At 33.0% G+C, this 21,791-nt stretch overlaps 1 protein-coding gene across 1 annotated transcript; it reads right to left on the bottom strand.

Moving 5' to 3' along the window:
• Positions 1 to 19,004: 19,004 nt before the first annotated feature.
• Positions 19,005 to 19,546, bottom strand: LOC149243758 (protein SRC2-like). Its single transcript, XM_089371301.1, has 2 exons — positions 19,485 to 19,546; positions 19,005 to 19,401 (listed from the first exon to the last, which is right to left on the bottom strand). The coding sequence occupies exons 1-2, from the start codon at positions 19,544 to 19,546 to the stop codon at positions 19,005 to 19,007; spliced, it is 459 nt and encodes a 152-aa protein (XP_089227427.1).
• Positions 19,547 to 21,791: the final 2,245 nt, after the last annotated feature.

Here is a 21,791-nt window from a genome sequence, read left to right as displayed (position 1 = left end):
AGTAATGTATATATAGAAATTAATTACAACTTACTAATGAATTGTATATATATATAAATTGCCCCATTTACTAGACACTTTTTTGAAATTTCCTTCGCAAGAGAACATTTTTATTTCTAAATTTCTCTTTACTTCTTGAACCATGAAGAGTTTATTGTATAATATCTGTCTAGATTTGATAAATGTCACATGGTAATTCACTTGTATTTCTTTGTAGCTTAATGTTTGTTCTTTAATGCCTAGCTATGACAATTTGGGGTGTTGGTCTCGCCAACCCTTCCCAATAGTTTAAGGATGAAATTGTATTTATATTTTTTTTTGAAATGGGAGGGGCTAGTTCCCAGAAGAAGCGTAATTGGCCCTCTTTTTCTTTTTACAAATTTACATATCAGTCAGCTGAAACAGCTGACAACCGTCAAATCGGTCACATCCATCAACATTTAACCAATATACAAATACTGCACTATCCGCGCAGCGCCACAGGATTCGATCGCGGCCGGGGTGCATGCAAACCGACTGCCCCGACCGCTACATCATGCACTCATGTGCGAAATTGTATTTATATTACAATATATATAATTTCCCGACCGTATAATATTGTATTGAGATTTAAATGTATTACCACATTTTTTAACCTTATATAAATATATAGGCCTGCGTGATGCTTGTACATATGGAATCATGTCTTGGTAATTGGTTTGCATTGTTTTAATTTCCTTGGAGGTTTATTTTATATTTCCTCTCATTCTAACGAGTGTTCTATCGAGGGCTTTAGGGTTTAGACTACCTGAAGTCTTTCGTGGCTAGGCAGTGCTGTTGTGAAAGCTTTGTAGTGCTTAGTTTATTATTATCTTAAAGCTTTATATTAGTAGGTCCCACATTGAAATGAATTTTATTGTTATTGTCTATTTCTATCTTTGTTATGCTTGACACATGGTGCTTGCAATTTTTATCGTTCAACATACTCATCATTTGTTCATATATATTTATTTATTTTAACAATTTGATGAATTGAAAAGTTTAATATATTAATAAAAAATAACATTTTTTTTATAATTCTTCATTTGCCCATGACTTTTACTTTGATTCACGAACTTTCACCGGACTAATGGTCCACTTTGATTGCTTAGAGAAGATTTTTGTACATAAGCAAAGCCCAGATTTGTGAGCACTCTATTGTGGTGACATTAAAAAAGTGTATAATAAAATATGCACAATACAACAACTTATGATCATGAGATTACAAAGTACACTAATACGTCGGCAATTGAAAAATTGATATGTTGACAATTGAAACATTGATATGGTTGTCAATAGTCAATAATGAACAAGTCTTGGTTTTCACCACTTAAGAAGTGGAGGACCACCCTCCCATTTCACGTTAAATACTAACTAATCCATTTTTTAATAAATAATAAAAATAATGTGAAACTAATAATATTTGAGATAAATGAATTTAAATAATATTTTAAATTTTTATAAATTAAATTATTAAAAAAATAAATTAAACATTAAATTAATAAATATTTTTTTGATAAAAAACAAATAAATTAATAAATATTTATTTTTTATAATACAAAACACTTTTTTATAATGCGAAACTAATAATATTTAAGATAAATGAATTTAAATAATATTTTAAATTTTTATAAATTAAATTATTAAAAAAATAAATTAAACATTAAATTAATATATATATATATATATATATATTTGATAAAAAACAAATAAATTAATAAGTATTTATTTTTTTATAAAACAAAACACTTTTGTTTAAGTATTAAGCTTTATACGTATCTTACTTCTGAATTTAAATTAAAAAACAACTACAACATGCAAAATAATTATAAATTAGGTATATTTTTAACGTAACGTTTAGTTACATGGCATTATCCTATTTTAGCCTGAGGAAAACAAAAAACACCCCATGAACAGTAGTTAGATGGACGTGGGTAGTCCGTGAATGAAAGTCTAAGTCGTCCTCTTTAAATGCAATTCAACTTAATGATGTGCCTCATCTGATTCGAGATCTTCTTGTCCAATGCATACTCCAACTCCGTTAGCTTTTCCGCTTTTCAGCTGCTGGGCGACTAATAAATCACTGGTGTTTAGATTATTGGGAAGGACGGCACTCAAACATTCAATGAATTCCGTCTCAACCTGAATGTACAGATCTCATCTTCTTAAATATTCACATATTCATATCGTGTACAGTAGTAATTAATTTGAAACAAATTTTATAACAGGATTGGAATTTGAAACAAAATTTATAACAAGATGGTACATTAGTAATTAATTTAAAATAAATTTTATAACAAAATTGTATAGTAGTAATTAATGTTACGGTATTTTGAAGTCAAATCTGCTATCATTACATAATAAAGAAAATAAAATATTTCAACAAATAAAATATCTGAACAAATATTCGAGATAAATGAGTTTAATTTCATAAAAGAACATGTTTATTTAAATATTAAACAAATAAAAAACATAATCATATTTTTAATATTTTTAATTCGCTGAAGATAATCATATCTTTAAAACTTATTTTATATTTTAGCAATCATAATGGTCACGTCACAGAAAAAGAGAGACAGACTCGACTTTGGAAAACAGAAATGCGATTTTCATAAAGGTATAAGGTATAAATTATGTTATGAAATTTAAATTTAATCAAGATAGAACAACCATAAATTAATATGTAAATTATGTCATGAAATAATTAACATGTATATTATATGATGAAATTTTATTAAAGTAGTGCAAGCATGAAAATTAAACGAAGAGAAACATGAAAAGTTGGGATCAACAATTATATGTTTAATTGAAAGGAATAACTAAATAACCCATTTTTATACCAAATGTAATATTGAGAAATGGCTCTCAATCATATTTCTTCTATTTCTTTTTATTCATGTAAACTGGTTGTGATCTTCTGGTTTTAACCATGGCTATGGTTGTAGTTCAAACTGTTGTGCATAAATTGACTAATTATTAGTATGCACATGCACATCAATATAATTGTTTGTGTTATCTAGTCCATTAAAACACTGTTAAGTAATTTTGTAGATTGACTTTAATATATGAATGAATCGAGTGACACAATTAGCCTTACCGCAAACATAAGAGATGTTCATATAAAGGGCTTCCACAAACATATAATATGTTCGTAAAACTGGCGGCGTATGTGTTGTTGATTGCAGTATGTGTTGTTGATTGCAGTAAAATTTTCGCAGAGGAGATTCGTCCCACACTTATTTTTTATGAAATATTTAATATTGTTGGTTGATTGCTTAAATTTTTGCCGAGCATTGTCATTTTCAAATCATGTGACCATAAGTATTGCCTTCAAAACAGTTAATCGGAAACTACTAAACAAGTATGTTGAAATTTTATATCAGGGAGAAGATTTGCCTAACATAAACATAAATAAATATAATTAATGCTTTAAAAACAAAATAAAAAAAATAGCGGCAAACTAAGCCGCAATTCGTTTATCACTTACCATTTAAAACTACAAAAACCATTAACTAAAACCACAAACTGCTTAAGGGGCACCTGAGAGATTTCTGGAATAAGGACTGAGTGATGTCAGGAGAAATTTGAGCCACAGATTTCCAGGTGAGCGATTTCATCCAAACCACTACTCAGGACACTCCTTAACATAAATTTCGTGAAACTTGTGCCACCGGAACTCCATTGATTTGGGGGACTGATAATGTGGACAGTCAATTCTGTGGCACCTGCTAGAACGATAACATGTCTTTTTGGTTCACTTTGTTTAATAACGGTTGCCACCTTTCAATACGTCTTTGAGCTGCTAGTTGTACTTAGTTAGAAGCGAAGTGGAAACCTTTCAATTTTGTTTCCATCTCTTCGAGTGAAAATATTCAACCCTACCTCACCACCTACAAAGGCCAAAGTGATCTAAGCTGCACTGCTGCAAGTTAATATTAAATGCAATATTGCATCTGGTTAATGGTTTCGCCACTAAAGTACAACCAAAATCATAGACACTATCTGGCGTTTCAAATATGCTCGTCGATTATTGTTTTTCCACATGAAAACCTTAGACTTCGTCATGATCTTGGGCATGAATGTTATAGACTATCGATTGTGCTGGAACCTGCAAAATGTATACCCTCTTCTCAAACCTAAAATGATGTGCTAGTACACTATAATCATTGCATTTTGTGTTTGTCGCTATAACACAAAGAGGGGTTACCACAACACAAAGAGGGGTTTTAAGACAATATTTAAGACAAATTTTGGGTAAATTGTCTTAACTTGAGACGAAAGAAAACTTGCGTATTGTCTTTAAGCTCGTGTTTCAAAAATTATTGTCTTAAAGATTATTGGCTTAAAAAATATTGTTTTAAAGATTATTGTCTAAAAATAGTCTTAAAAAATATTGTCTCTATAAAGACAATATATAACACAAGCATTATTGTCTCTCTAGAGACAATTTTATTTTTGTCTCTCTAGAGACAACATTTGGATTAGAGACAATATGTCTTTAATACTAGCTATTGTCTCTTTAGAGACGATAAAAAAGTTATTTCAAGATCACTTTTGTCTCTTTAGAGACAATATAAAACAATCAATCCAGAAATATCTCACCATTGAAATAAATCGATATAAAAAATATTTAATTAAAAATCAACTACAAAATCGTTGATTAATTCATGTTAGCGCACAGTGGAATCGAACCACCAACTTCTTGCTTTTAAGGCAGACTCTCTTCCATTGAGCCAGCACACTTTGAAGAATTATTTGAAGAGTTATGGAAATCCTTAAAATTACATTTATAGCAATTGATTTAAAAGAAAAATTGCAGCTAACAAAAAAAATAACATCATTCAAGAGAGTTGATGTTGTAACACCCCTTCTTATCATCTTTGATAAGTAGAAGTGGTTATTGAAAAGAGTCAATTCTCAATGCAACCTTTTGGGAATGGGATCTAAAGTTCTCTTTTTTCTACTTGCCAAAATTTCACACCCTAGCATAAAGCTCAACTGATACAACATCTGGTAAACACTTCATTTTGGTATCTGCTAGACTATTCTATTTCCCAGAAGGAAATTTGACTCTGTCATTTTATTTCTCATGTCATTAGAGTACTTTAAGTCATGTAACTATTTCCTCCTTAAATACTTAATGGAGCTCCTTAAATATCTTATATAATCCTATATCTAGACAAATATAATCCAATATCCCATACGACCAGATTTTCCATTCTTCTTAATGGAGCTCCTTCAAGTACCTTTACACCTTCCAGAGGGCTCAGACAAGGAGATCCACTCTCACCTTTCCTCTTCGTCCTCATGATGGAAGGGCTAGGTAGGGCAATCAAAATGGATAATGTTGAAGGTCGAATTCAGGGTATCAAGCTCACCCCGAATGGAGAGGCTAACACTCATCAAAAATTTGTGGATGATACTATGTTGCAGGGCATACCCACAGTTAGGGAAGCAAGAGCAATAAAAAATATCCTAAATGACTTTGCTATGGTAGCAGGTACAGAGGTAAGCCTCAACAAGTCCAAAGTTTTTTTCTTTAATACTAATATTGCTATACAAAGAAACATTACTAGGATTCTTGGTTTTCAAAGGGAACAGTTACCTTCCAAATATCTTGGCATTCCTCTTACTGACAAACCTCTAAGCAAGAAAATATGGGAACAAATTTTAAATAAACTTCAGGACAAGATCAGAAAGTGGACATACAGATGTTTAAACTTAGTAGGGCGGCTTGCGCTCACAAAGGCGGTACTGCAAGCCATTCCCATTTTCATGTTTTTAGCTCTCCCTGCTCCTCAAGGTATTAAGCAGTAGATAAGGAGCATACAAAGAGACTTTCTGTGGGGCAGAGGGGAAGAGAAAAAGGAATGGGCTTTAGTTGCCTGGGACAAGCTCTACAAGCCCAAAAGCCATGGTGGCTTGGGGCTGCATGATCCGGAGACTCTCAGCAAAGTTTTGGGAGCTAAGCTTTGGTGGAGATGGATCAAGGAGCCGAATGCCCCCTGGGCCAAGCTTTGGAAACAAAAGTATGCCAAGAATTGGTAGGAGAAGGATCATATTAGAATGTCAGGAAAAATTAGGGGCTCACACATTTAGAACCTTGCTTGGGAGAATAAAAGCATTGTTCAACAACACTGTTTCTGGGAAATCTGAGCAGGGGACCGTGCTCGATTTTGGGAGGATAGCTGGAAATAGGAACCCATCCTATACAGGAATGACCTAGCAGCCCTCAAGAGAGACACAAATAGCAAATGTCTATTAATGGTAAAAGATTTTTGGGACCAGGGAAGGAATAATGAAAAATGGAGGAAATGGAAGGATCTAAGTTACAATGATGAGAGTCCTTCGAAGGCCAAGGAAGATGCTCCTATCCAAAACTTAGAGCATAGACAGATTCTGGTTTGCTCCTCACTTGACCAATTAAGATGGGGGAAGAATAATGAAGATAACTTTAACCTCAAAGAGGCAAAACAGGCAGTCACAAGATTTAACTTTGTGAACACTGATCAAATCTGGAAGGAGCTCTGGTAGACTCGTCATTGAAGAAAATAAAGTTATTCATCTAGCTAGTGCATCAAAGAAAGATCCTAACTTGGGAAAACCTCCTAAAGAAAGGCTTCAGTGGCCCTTCCAAATGTCACCTCTGTGGCTCACATGAGGAAAAAGGCTTCAGTGGCCCTTCCAAATGTCACCTCTGTGGCTTACATGAGGAAACGATTGAACACCTTCTCAACCTCTGCCCTTTTCTACTAAGGTGTGGAACTGGGTGGCCTCAATCTTCAGACAAACCGATAGGGACAGTCTCAGCATCGCCAACACTTTGAAAAACTGGAGAAATAACTTCTCAAGGAATGAGATCATTAACAAAGCATGGATGCTGGTACCAGGCTTTGTCATTTGGAATGTTTGGAAAGAGTGTGACAGGCAGATCTTCAAAGACAAAGCTAGCGAGCCCCAGCACATAATTGATCAAATTATAAAACAGCTTAAAGACACAGTAAAAAGCCTATTGAAGTCACTTCCTAAGGATCCTCCTCTGCCTCAAGAGGAGAATATTATACTTAATTTGGGACTCCAGTCCATTAGTCCTCAAGGATTAATAAAGGGAGTGAGAACAATAAACATAGGGGCCAGTAGTTGGAAGCCCCCTCCACAAGGTTTCTTCAAGGTAAACATTGATGGAGCTTCTAAGGGCAATCCAGGGGTAGCTGGCTTTGGGGGTGCCATAAGAGATCATCAGGGGCAAACAAAATACATCTTCCATGGCCACTTGGGGAAGGGTACCAATAACATGGCTGAGCTCCTGGCATTAGAGCAATGCTTGGAAATCTTGGTGGAGGAAAATTTACAGAATGCTATCATTGAAGCAGATTCGGAATTGATCATTAGAGCAGCCAAGAAAATACACAATGGAACTTTGCCAGATAAAGTGTCGAAGCATTGGAAGCTACTGCAGGTTTTTTACTGTATACACTCTCACCTGCAAACCCTTAAAATGATAAGATTTGTTCATGTGAAAAGGAAAGAAAATATGTTAGCGGATCGGTTGGCCAATGAAGGAGTGACCAATAGGGACAGGGATTCTCGGCATGCTTGGGAGTTGTTACCTACCGAAAAATTGCGAGAGGATTGTTTCCATCTGGCAACCAAAGATATGGAACTATGGGTGAACATAATTGATCGAAGGGATTCAGGAGACAGGCAGGAGGATGGGGTCACCTAAATCGTCTACATTTTTTTTGTTTTGGTTGCTTTCCAAAACTATGATCACTTTCAGTTGAATGATGAAGGTAACGAATCCGACAACACCATAGATCTGGTTGCCTATTTGCATTTTGCACAACAGGTATTTGACGGAGAATCCAGGCGGAAGGCTCAGAAATGTCCGCGGGAATGGTCTGACGGTCATCGCTTGGCGACAAAGCGCTCTGGTTTTCCGCAAAACTGCGGATGCAAAACCACAAATGGTATATCAGGCAGGATAAGAATGGTATCTGGTTTTTTGTTATGTGCCTCTGATTCCACTCATCGTGTGACACGTTGCGACGAGAGGTGAGAGAAAACCACCCTCATCGGATGGTTAACCCCCGCGCTTCTCATATGCCTGATATCCACGATGGCCGTTGGATCGGGGTTGAGTAATCAATGACGAGATTTGGTTCGTGCATGTTGCTCGAGAGTTCCAGACCCAAAATTGTTTAGTGTTTTTAACCTATAGCTGTCGTTGGGTCCGTTTGTTGGTTGTAGAGTGGTCCGTTGTGGGTCCCAATGTGGACCCTCGGTGGGATACTTGTAGGCTTTGTGTGGGCCTCGATCCATGGTTTCCTGGGCTTCTTTTGGGTTTCTACCAGCCCTGCTGGCTGGGACACTCTCTCAGAGCGGGTGCAGTTTCTTGTACATTATGTAATTTTGGCTAGCTTAATAGAAGGTTCTTCTCTTACTTATCCAATATATATATATATATATATATATATATATATATCTATCTATATATATATATATCTATATATATATATATCTATATATATATATATATATCTATATATATATATATATCTATATATATATATATATATATATATATATATATATATATATATAATTAAAAACAATTTAAAAAAAATAAAAAATAAAAATAAAAAATTTCACAATACCGCTCCCCTCCCCTCAGCCTTTCCCCTCTCTCTGTTACCCACCCTCGGCCCTACTCCTACCTCCCTTCTCCCCACCCCCACCACACCCCTCTCCGCCCAGGCCCCTAGCTAGCGGTCTCTTGGCTGCTAGCTGGGTGCTCGGGTAGGGAGGGGAGGGGGTTAAGGGGGTGAGAGGGAGGGGAGAGGGATGAGGGAGGAGGGTGAGATGGGGGTCGGCTGGGCAAGGGGAGAGAGGAGGGGAGAAAGGGGGAAGTTCTAGGGTGGGCAGGGTCGAGAGTGGGTGAGAGAGGGGAGGGCCGAGAATGGGAGGCGAGGGGGTTGAGGGAAGGGGGCGGAGGGGACAGGGGTGAGGGAAGGGGTGTATGGGACTGGGGTGAGGGATGGGAGAGGGTAGCGATTGGAAGGGGGTGTATGGGACGGGGGTAAGGGATGGGAGAGGGTAGTGATTGGAAGGGGGCTGAAGGGGGGTGAGGGCATAATTGTTTTTTCATGTGTTTTTTTTTTTAATTTTTAATTTTTTATCATTTTTTTAATATATTGTTTTAAAAAAAATTAATTGTTTTTTATTTAATGGTTTATTTTTATTTATTTATTTATTTATTTTTTTGAAATTGTTTATTTTAATTGTTTTATTTTAAATAGTTTTTTAATTGTTTTTTTTAGTATATATATTTTTAATTGTTTTATTTTTTAATTGTTTTGGATTTTTTTTGAAATTTTATTTTATTTTATTTTTATCTTTATTTTTTTATAATTTAAATTTATTTGTTTTTGTTGAATTGAGGCTTCTGTGATCAATACCAAGTTTACGAGAGATTTTTCGGCGTAAATCAATCTTTTTCTAATTTTTTTTAAATGTTATTTCTTTATTTTTATAATTTTAATTTAAAAAAAATAATTCTTAAATTTTTATTTTATCTTATTTTATATTTTTAATTTTGTTTACTTAAATTATTTAATTTAAATATTTAATTTTTTATTTTATATATATATATATATATATATATATATATATATATATATATATATATATATATTATTTTATTTTATTCTAATTATTTTTTTTTTTGTAAAATCAGGTTTTCTTTTAATAGTGTTTTTAGATTTTTTTTTGTCGATTAATTTGTGATTTTATGAAAAAAATCACACACACACATATATATTCATTAGTTTTGTATTTTTTTTTTTTTTTTTACGGGTTAATTTTCGTATATATATATATATATGTGTGTATCTATATATATATATATATACATATATATATATATATATATATATATGTATGTATGTATGTATGTCAAGCTTTTTTATTTTTATTTTTTATGTTTTATTACTAACATGTTTTATGTTTTTTTTACCTTTTTTTGTCGTGTTATTATTATTATTTTTTGTTATGTTTTATTACTAACATGAAAATCACCAACATTTAAAAAAAATCATCCACACTTAATTCATTAGAAAATTTAAAGTGTAATAACTAAGCACTCTAAACAAAAAGGGTTGATGCTCAACAACACTTTTCAAAATCAAGATGAAAATCACTAACAAAAAAAAATCTTCACACTTGATACATAAAAAAAATTAAAGTGTCAAAAATACGCCCTCTAAAAAAATGTGTTGATGCTGCATCAACAATTTTCAAAATTAACATGAAAATCACTAACATTTAAAAAAAAGTTTTGATGTTGCATCAACACTTTTAAAAATCAGCATGAAAATCATTAACATCAAAAAAAAATGCTCATACTTGATACATAAGAAAATTTAAAGTGCCACAAATATGCTCAAAAATATTGATTGTATTATGGCATCAACACTTTTCAAAATCTGGTGATTTTTTGTTACCTCAAAAAAATGAGTACCAGTTCACTTGCTCGTTTGATCGGTAACTATGTTACATACTTACCCTGAGAAACAAAAGCCTGACCAACATATCTTCACACTTCAAGACCTAGACAGTAATGTAACTCACCAAGATATTTCATCTCAAATACTTGTGACATCTACACCTTAATTCCATCAATTATTTTGACTGAATTTCTTGTAATAATTCGGTCATGAACATACAAATAAATTAGTACTACATGCCCCTTTGTATCAAATTTGGTATACAAGTTGAGATCACTTTGACTTCTCAAAAAACCCTACTGAAGAAAGAAAGAATATATCTTCTCATACCATGACCTAGGTTTCTGCTTCATCCCATACAAATCTTTCTTTAGTCTGCAAACTAAATGTTGTTGCCCCCTTTTCACAAACCCTTCAGGTTGTGTCAAATACACCTCCTCCTTTAAATCACCATTCAAAAAAGAAGATTTTACATATAATTGGTGCAAATTCCAATGATAATTTGTAGTTAATGCAATTAACAATCTAATAGTATTTAGCTTAGCTACACGTGCAAATGTTTCTGCATAATCAATACCCTCTTTTTATGAGTACCCTTTTGCCACCAATCTAGCTTTATATTTATCTATACTGCCATATGCTTTAAACTTGGGGTTGTATAACCATTTGCATCCTATGGGCTCTTTTCCTTTAGGCAATTCAATCAATTCCCATGTTTTACTCGTAATTATAAGTTCATATTCTTCCTCCATTGCTTTTATCAACTCTTCATGTTCATTCCCATGTTTTACTGGTAATTATAAGTTCATATTCTTCCTCCATTGCTTTTATCAACTCTTCATGTTCATTAGCTTCATTAAAACTCGTGGGCTTTATGATATTCAAAACACTAGTCATCAGGGCATATTCCTTATACCTTTTAGGTAGGCAAATCTTTAGAGTAGATCTCCTTCGTACTTCACGATATTCACCATTTTTCCCTGAAGGTACTTCTCCTCCTCTGGGTGGGCTCTGACTAGTGGTGTTGTGCATATCACTGGATTCTTCCACAAGCTTCTGTTGCTCATTGTTTTCTGCTTTTACTTCTAATTTATTGTCTTCATCTTCAAGAAGTATGTGCCACCTTTCATAGTTGTTGTCCTTGTTGCCTTCATTTGTCTGTTCATGGAAAATTCCATCTCTACTCACAAATACTTTGTGAGTAGACCAATCAAACATTTTCTATGCTTTAAATTTTGAACAATTTCCTACAAAAAAACATTTGATACCTTTAGCATCAAGTTTCTTTCTGTTCTCCTTCAGAATATGTGCAAAGGCCTTAAACCCAAATACCCTCAAATGATGAGCTATTGGTTTAAAAACATATAAGGCTTCAAATGGGGTCTCAAGATCAAGATACCTTGTTGGAATTTTATTCTTTAAATAAATATCAGTCCAAATGATCTCTGCCCAAAAAGAATTTGAGATGTTCTTACCTTTGATCATACTTCGTGCGCACTCCACCAACATTCTGTTTTTCCTTTTTGCAACATCGTTATGTTGTGGAGTGTAGGGCACTATAAATTGTTTCACTATTCCATGATCCTTGTAGTCCTTGACGAAGTTCCCCAATATGTATTCTCCTCCTTGATTTGAACAAAGGATCTTTATGAACTTCCTTGCTTTCTTTTCTACCATATTTTTGAATTCTTTGAAAAAGACACCAATGTTTTTCCTAAGGAAGTACACCCAAGTGTACCTTGTACAATTATCAGTGAACAACAAAAAATAATAAGCACCTCAAAAAGATCTTGTCTACATAGGTCCACAAACATTAGAATGCACAAGTTCTAATACATATCTTCTTCTCCTATTATAATTAGAGGGGAATTCATCTCTATGAATTTTTCCTAATGCATAGCCTTCACAAGCATCATACCCATTTTTTAACATAGGAATTCCTTAAACCATTCTTTGTTTATGCAACAATAATAAATCATGATAATTGATATGACCTTACCTTTGGTGCCAAATAATTTTAGTTGACATTTCATAGAAGTCAGTGCTTGATGAATTTTGTTGGTGACATCAAGCTTGTACAGTCCTCCAACCCTAACTCCTAAAGAAACTAGTTTGTAGTGATCCAGCAAGTCTTTTACTATCCAATGTGTTATGAAGAATTCAACCTTCAAATTTTGATCTGTGATTCTGGCCACTGAGATCAACTTTTTCTTGATTCTGAACACATACATAACATTATGAATGCGCCTGACACTGCCGTTTGGTAAAGTCATTGGAATATATTCATATCCCATGATCTCATGCGCATGATCATCTCCAAGATAGATGTTTCCACAATTGCTTATTTCCTTGAAGTTTTCGTACCAGTCCTTATTGCATGTCATGTGCATCGAAGCTCTAGAGTCCAAAAATCCAAGCATTAACATCATCTTTTTCAGCGAACAATGCATCATTAAACATAAACAACTTAAGATTTTTGAGATCAAAACTCAGACCTTCTCTTGCAAAGTGTCCTTAATGTCTTTTGTGCTTGTTATGCCTAACTCCATCACTTTTCTTCTTATAGCAGTCTCTGGAAAGATCCACATTTCTACCACAATAGAAACATTTTATTTTAGAATCATTTCTGACACATGACATACCTTGATTTGGTTTTTTAAATGGCCTTTTCTAAGATAGACTTCCACCTTTACTTTCTCCTCATTGTCTCCCTCTGAAGAACTTTTTTTCATCAATAGTTCAAAATCTAGATTATGAGGCTTTAAATTCTAATGTCTCTCTTCTCCCTGCATGAATATACTATCAATTTCTCAAAATTTGGTGCTTTATCCCTTGCTGCAAGACCTGTAATAAACATCTGATAGTCCTCTCACATTCCATTTAATGTGATTGTCACAACATCATTAGCAGGTATTGGTTATCCTATGTATCCCAAATCATCTTTCAAATCTTTATTTCTGGAACTAAAGGCACTAACAAATTCATTCTCTTCCATTTTAATATACAAGATATTACTCTTTATAAATAGGGTTTGATTTGTATTTTTAGTTTCATATAGCTCATTCAATGTATTCCATGTTGCATTAGAAGTATGACAATAACGGATATAATGAATTATACTATCCTTCCTCGACATTCCTAATAATAACTTCGCTTTGTTCTCTTGTTTCTCCCAGTATTGAATTGATGCATTTGTAGCGCGTGCAACAAGTTATGCTTCTTCTCCCTTTGTGATGGTCCAAGTGTCATAGCCTTTCATTAATGTTTGCATCTTGAATTTCCAGTTAACATAGTTGTATCTATCTAATTTATTGGCCTCATTCATGTATGTCTCTACAAGGGGATTAGCCATCTTAACAAAAATCCAATTTGCAACAGTGCCCAACTTCTTACTTCACACTTCACAAGAACCACCAATAGCTCCATGAATCCCTCACCGATAGATCCACAACTCCAACAATGACCAGAACCAAAACCTTCAAACAAAAAACAAATGAAGCTCAATCATTTTATAAATTCCACAAAAATGGGTTTGTGCACTCTTATCATGGAAAATTTTAGGGGCTAATATTCACAGGTGGGCTAATTTTCCATGATTAAAAAAAAAAAAGATTCACCAATTTCCATTTTTTATAAAAATGATTCACCCAAATTTTACAATATAAAACTATTTTATCTAAAAAATCGCCAATATTCTATAGATAGTATATATAAAATCATTATAAATTTGAATAATTTTACAAATACATCAATAAACATTTTATAATTTTCATATTAGGAACTAGAGGCATTCGCCAATGTTTTTAAGCTTCACGATAATATTCCATCCTTAGAATTTTCCAAAGAGTGCACATAAGCAAAATTGTTATGTGTGCACTTTTCCTTAATATATTGTTATTTTTATTGGATTATACAGATATATATAGTAAATTTTAATTATAGTAAATTTTTTTTTATTGTATTGAATTTGAAAAAAATTCATCTAAAAAAGAGTTGAAAATATAATTTAAATTTAAATTTTGGATTTTTCCACATACATTTTTAATTAATTTTATTTAAAATTTGGTTAAAAAATAATTAAAATTGTAAGTTTGTTGTGGAGTATATATTTATTCATCTAAAAAAGAGTTGAAAATATAATTTAAATTTAAATTTTGGATTTTTCCACATACATTTTTAATTAATTTTATTTAAAATTTGATTAAAAAATAATTAAAATTGTAAGTTTGTTGTGGAGTATATATTTGTTGTTTTTTTTAGTAATGTATATATAAAAATTAATTACAACTTACGAGTGAATTGTACATGTGTATATATATAAATTGCCCCATTTACTAAACAATTCTTTAAAATTTACTTAACAAGGGAATATTTTTATTTCTAAATTTCTCTTTACTTCTTGAACCACGAAGAGTTTATTGTATAATATCTCTCTACATTTTGATAAATGTCACATTGTACTTCACTTTTGTATTCCTTTGTAGCTAAATGTTTTTTCTTTAATGTCTTGCTTTGACAATTTGGGATGTTGGTCTCGCCAACCCTTCCAAATTGTTTAATGATGAAATTGTATTTATATTACAATATATATCATCTCCGGAACATATAAAATTGTATTGAGATTTAAATGTATTACCACATTTGTTAACCTTGTATAAATATATAGGCATGCATGACGCTTTTACATATGGAACCATGTCTTCATAATTGGTTTGCATTGTTTTAATTTCCTTGAGGTTTATGTAATATTTCCCTTCATTCTAACGATAGTTCTATCGAGGGATTTAGACTCCCTGAAGGCTTTCGTGGCTACACAGTGCTATCGTGGAAGCCTCACGGCCTTCAGCCCATGTGAACAGAAAACACTTGGAAGCAGGGTCCACCTTTCGATCAACCCTGACATGTGGAAATATCTATGACCAAAACATGATTAGGGTTTGATCGAGGCTACAGCTTAGTTTTTTTTCAGTACGGAGGCTACAGCTTAGTTACAGTAACTACCTCCTATGGACCCTTTGCCGCCTTGGCCTCATTTGCACTTGCGATATTTTTTGAACAAACTTTTCAATTGGGTGCATTGACCTGGTAAAGGAGGGTTTTCTTTAAATATTGAAGATTTACACAATTGATTTTTTTCCAATTTTGATTTGAATGTCGACCTAACGGAATTTTACTTATAGAACGAGGCAAGATTTTATAACCCAGTTGCCAATGGATGTAAATAACTTCCCCGGTTCCAATCGCTGCTGCCACATGAATGTTGATGTTAAATGACACAGCGTTAAATGACACAACCATATATAAGATGATGTAATGATGAGACTTATATGATCTGCCCTTCTTCAAGGGGTCGCCCCATTAAAAGATTCTATAACACAGTTGGAATCTGACCTTCACCATTTTTCTTTTAACTTATTTTGTTATATGTGTAGCAGTCATGATTTTGAGCGCTTTCGACAGCTAGGTTCTCTATATCTCTGTTAATCGATGTATTTGAATGCACAGGTCAAACCCTATATTTTATGTGAGTTTTGGTTATGGGATTTGTCTGCTCCAAGGTTCGTAAACATGGCATCCAAACCTTGTGGTCTTCCCAATGTAAATTTTTTTGGAAACTAACCTGAATTTCAAATGCAAACTTGCCTTCTTCTTTTTTAAAATGGAGTTTCCCTTTGCATGTATACATATTTGATAATGATGTATTTTATTCTAAAGCATGGTTTTAAGGTGGGTTATCAATTTTTTTTGTTTTTATTAATATTAAAATAATATTAAATAAAAAACAAGTATATAATTTTTTTTTTTAAATAATGGAAGGTACACTATAATAATTATAGTACATTAGTCCTATTATTAGAGTACATATTGAATAATAAGTATTGTACAAATTGTACACATGTCATTTTCACATATTTTTTTCAAATTTATATTTTTTAAAATCTTTTTTGCCTAACCGTCAAAAAATAAATAATTATTAACTTGGTATCATTAACCCCATATATATATATGTACCAAAAAAGTGTTTAAATATATTTAAAAAATTAATTAAAAAAATGTTAAACAAATAATTCATGGTCTGTAAAAAAAATCAAATGATCAAAATAAGTCATGAATGAAAATTTCAGGATGAAATTTCACCACATGTAGAGCTTTTATTCATACAGTTAAAGAATTTTATAGTCAATTTGAACTCTTTTTAATGAATGGCTCTCGAACAAGTTATGCAATTCGTAAAGTTTAAAATTTTTGGTAACAAATCGTTACTTATTTTCCCTTTATAAATATATCCCATTTTATGAATTTTCTTTTAAATACAAAGTTTGGTTTTTTTCATAAAACTTAAATTACTTCACATAAAAATCTTACATAGTGCTTAGTTTATTATTATCTTAAAGCTTTATATTAGTAGGTCCCACATTGAAATGAATTTTATTGTTATTGTCCATTTCTATCTCTGTTATGCTTTGCACATGGTGCTTGCAACTTTTATCGTTCAACATACTCATCATTTGTTCATATATATTTATTTATTAACAATTTGATGAATTGAAAAGTTTAATATATTAATAAAAAAATATCATTTCTTTTATAATTCTCCATTTACCCAACACTTTTACTTTGATTCACGAACATTCACCGCACTAATGGTCCACTTTGATTGCTTAGAGAACATTTTTGTACATAAGCAAAGACCAGATTTGTGAGCACTCTATTGTCGTGACATTAGAAAAGTGTATAATAAAATACGCACAATACAACAACTTACAATCATGAGATTACAAAGTACACTAATACATAGGCAATTGAAAAATTGATATGTTGACAATTGAAAGACTGATATAATTGTCAATAGCCAATGATAGACAACTCTTTGTTTTCACCCACTAAGAAGTGGGGGACCACCCTCTCCCATTTCACATTGAATACTAACTAATCCATTTTTTAATAAATAATAAAAATAATACGAAACTAATTATATTTAAGATAAATAAATTTAAATAGTATTTTAATTTTTTATAAATTAAATTATTAAAAAAATAATTTAAACATTAAATTAATATATTTTAATTAAATTAATAAATATTTAAAAAAACAAATAAATTAATAAATATTTATTTTTTATAAAACAAACACTTTTTTTTAAGTCTTAAGCTTTATACCTATCTTACTTTTGAATTTAAATTAAAAAAACAACTACAACATGCAAAGTAGTTATAATTTAGGTGTATTTTTAACGGAACGTTTAGTTATATGACATCATCCTATTTTAACGCGAGGAAAACAAAAAAACACCCCATGAACAGTAGTTAGATGGACGTGGGTAGTCCGTGAATGAAAGTCTGAGTCGTCCTCTTTAAATGCAATTCAACTTAATGATATGCCTCATCTGATTCGAGATCTTCTTGTCCAATGCATACTCCAACTCCGTTAGCTTTTCCGCTTTTCAGCTGCTGGGCGACTAATAAATCACTGGTGTTTAGATTATTGGGAAGGACGGCACTCAAACATTCAATGAATTCCGTCTCAATCTGAATGTACAGATCTTATCTTCTTAACTATTCACATATTCATATCGTGTAATTCTCTCAGCTTGGAATTTGAAACAAAATTTATAACAGGATTGTACAGTAGTAATTAATTTGAAACAAATTTTATAACAGGATTGGAATTTGAAACAAAATTAAATTTATAACAGGATGGTAAATAGAAATTAATTTAAAACAAATTTTATAACAAGATTGTATAGTAGTAATTAATGTTGGGGTATTTTGAAGTCAAATCTGATATTATTACATAACAAAAAAATGAAATATTTGAACAAATAATATTTGAGTTGAGATAAATGACTTTAATTTCATAAAAATACATGTTTACTTAGATATTAAACAAATAAATAACAAAATTACATTTTTAATATACTGACCATAATCATAACTTTAAAATTTATTTTATATTTTAGCAATCATAATGGTGACCTCACAGAAAAAGAGAGACTGGAATTTTTATTCCATTGTCAGTTATTAGTCCCTCCCTGGGACTATAGCGATCGATAGATCGTTGACCGCGCATTAATTCATTTGTTGACCATGTTTTTTTTGGCGTTATCATCGTTTAACCAATGTTTTAGAATGACAATTTTCGTCTATCAAAATTTTAACGAAGATTTTTGGCTGGGCAAGAAAGGACCTCTTATTGCAGACTTTGCTTATATCAATGCAAAAATGTGGTGACAAGTTATATTTTATCCGAAGTCTGAAAAATTGTGGTGACAAACATGAAACTTAAGCGCATGCAAAATTTATTATATAGCTGCCACCTCTCACCTCTCAGGCAGCTGGCTACCACCGTCTGCCACCGTTTGCCACCTCTCAGGTAGCTGGCTACCACCGCGTCTCAATTTCTTGCCACCAAACACAATATGAAATTAGTCTTTACCATTTGCGGAGGAAGGTTTCCGGTGAGACTGTTGTTGGATAGGCTTCAGAGCCGAAGTCTGAGAAATGACGGCCTGGGTTGGACAGGATTCCTCATCAAATCTCTGAAATCCACAGCCCCATCAGTTGCAGGGTTGAATCTGTTCATTCTGTGAAGATCCACTCCATCAAAAATCATGATGCCAAGGTTGAGAATGCCCTGAGGGGCGCGTCCAGAAGGACGACGGACCTGTTGTGCCGAGAAGCTCATCCCGCTGGAATCTGGGCTCCCGTAGTCCTTGAGGAAAGTGGAAAGGAAGACCCTGACAGTGCCTACAAGCTTGTCCCTGAGGCCACCCACGCAGTATATCTCCACCATCATAGTTGAGGTTTCACTGCGCAGCAAACGCTCTTCCACTTTGAAAGTGACCTTGTCGTTCCAGGTAGGGTTTGCGCCACCTATTCTGTTAATTTGTGTCGCACTTTTTTCTCAAAATTAATCCAGACAACACGGTAGGTCTGCATCTCCTTCATGCCAAAAAGATGCATCTCCTTGAGATCTTGAGCCGAGATGATGTTAAGCTCCAGCGGTGTGTAAGCTTCCGCCATGATGTGAATGAATATTTAGAGACCACGCTGATTGAAATTACAGAAGAACACCATGAAAAGAGCAGAGGCGCACAGCTCTCTAACTCAACACACAAACATTGAACACAAGAACATCTGAACACTTGCTTCATTCACAGATTCAACAGGTATATATACAAGCTGGAGAAGTTTCTGGAGATCAGTTGAGTCGGTGGCTTGCTGGAGAAGCTTCCCTGTTTTCAACGGTTTCTAGAATCAGCATTAAATCGCTGTTGAACATTTGTGACAGGTAGTTGGAATTAATTAGTTTCTTCCAACATTTCCCATTAATTCCAACTACATATAATAAACAAGACACTATACTCTTAATGGTCATGCCTGCTGGTCTAAGTCTCAGCTAGGCTTACAACAAAATTTGGATTTTCTACAATGTACAACATATTTCTACATATTTCAAATTTAGCCTTTCCAAGAGGCTTGGTGAATATGTCAGCCACATTTTCATTTGTATTACAATATGATAAGTCAATTTCTTTTGATTGCAATTTTTCTCTTACAAAATGATGTTGTGTCTCAATGTGTTTTGTCCTTGCATGATATATAGGATTGCTTGCCAATTTGATAGTGCTTTGATTGTCACATTTGATTACTGTAGGTGCTTGTTGTGTTTCTCCAACATCTTCAAGGATCCTCCTAAGCCATATTGCTTCACAGGTTGCACTGCATAATGCTTTATATTCAGCTTCAGTGGATGACAATGAAACAGTTGGTTGTTTCTTACTGCTCCATGATATTGGTCCTGAACCAATATTGAACACGTATCTAGTAGTGGATTTCCTATCATCTGGATTTCTAGCCTAGTCAGAATCAGAATAACCTGCCAATTCAACATCAAATTCATCAGTATACATAATACCAAAATTAAGTGTTCCTTTCAGATATCGAAGGACTTTCTTTTCTGCTTTCCAATGGCTTTCACAAGGCTTAGCCATGAACTGACTAAGTATGCTAACAAAATATGCTATATCTGGCCTGGTAGTGATGAGATAATTCAGACTTCCCACCAGTTGACGGTACATAGTTCCATCATTACTGCACAATTTGACATTCTGTTCTAAAGGAGTAGATGTTGCCTTGCATTCAGTCATATTGAATCTTTTAAGGATTTCCCTTGTATATTTGCTTTGTGTGATCAATGTCTTACCAGGCTCCCTCCAAACTTCAAGACCTAAACAATAATGCAATTCACCAAGATCCTTCATCTCAAATACATGTGACAACTGATTTTTAATTTCTTCAATCATCTTGGATACATTTCCTGTTATGATTAGATCATCAACATATACTGATATTAAAGCAACATTCTTATCTTTATCTTCCTTGATGTATAAGTTAGGATCATTCTTGCTTCTCATAAAACCTTTCTCATAAAAGAAATAATAAATTTTCACATACCATGATCTTGGTGCTTGTTTCAAGCCATATAAAGCTTTCTTTAACTTGCAAACCAAATGCTCATGTCCCTGTTTTACAAACCCTTCAGGTTGAACTAAATAAACTTCTTCTTTTAACTCACCATTCAAAAATGCAGATTTGACATCTAATTGGTGCATTTTCCAATTATATTTTGTAGCTAATGCAATCATGATTCTAATTGTGTTCAACTTAGCTACAGGCTCAAAAGTATCTTCATAATCAATTCCCTCCTTTTGTGAATATCCTTTAGCAACCAATCTAGCTTTATGTTTATCAATACTTCCATCAACATTAAATTTAGATTTATAAAGCCATTTGCATCCTATGGGAACTTTGTTTTTAGGCAATTCTGTTAATTCCCATGTGTCATTATTCATTATAGAGTTATATTCTTCATTCATTGCATTTCTCCATTCTTCATATTCTTTAGCTTCATCATAGCTTGAAGGTTCTACAACATTCATAACCTGAGACATTAATGCATAATATTTATACTTTACAGGTACCTGACTTTGACGTGATGACCTTCTTGGAGTTTTACTGCTTTCATTTTTCTTTTGGCTTTGCAGAGTCTCCTCTCCTCTCTTTCGAGTGTCATGACTACTTGATGCTACTTGTTCTTGATCTTGTACCTGTTCATGTGCTTGTTCCTGTTCTTGTTCAACATTTGTGTCTAATTTGACATAATCATCAATATTATGCCATACACTATTATTTATTTTATTACCTTCATTTGCATTCTCATGAAACACCACATCCCTACTTGCAAGCAGTCTATGAGTACTGGGAT

Source organism: Pinus tabuliformis, chromosome 8 (genome assembly GCF_031772625.1).
Source record: "Pinus tabuliformis cultivar Carrire ecotype Pingquan chromosome 8, CPIR1, whole genome shotgun sequence".
Classification (NCBI taxonomy): Eukaryota; Viridiplantae; Streptophyta; class Pinopsida; order Pinales; family Pinaceae; genus Pinus; species Pinus tabuliformis.
Note: the sequence above shows the minus strand (reverse complement) of the source record. Positions and strands in the feature narration are given on the sequence as shown.

What these genes read in the sequence shown, in the direction of transcription:
- LOC149243758 (XM_089371301.1), bottom strand. Translation starts at nt 19,546, where the DNA reads ATGGCGGAAGCTTACACACCGCTGGAGCTTAACATCATCTCGGCTCAA. An exon ending in GCTCAAGATCTCAAGGAGAT is followed by an intron (nt 19,402 to 19,484) that starts GCATCTTTTTGG and finishes ACAAATTAACAG; the next exon opens with AATAGGTGGCGCAAACCCTA.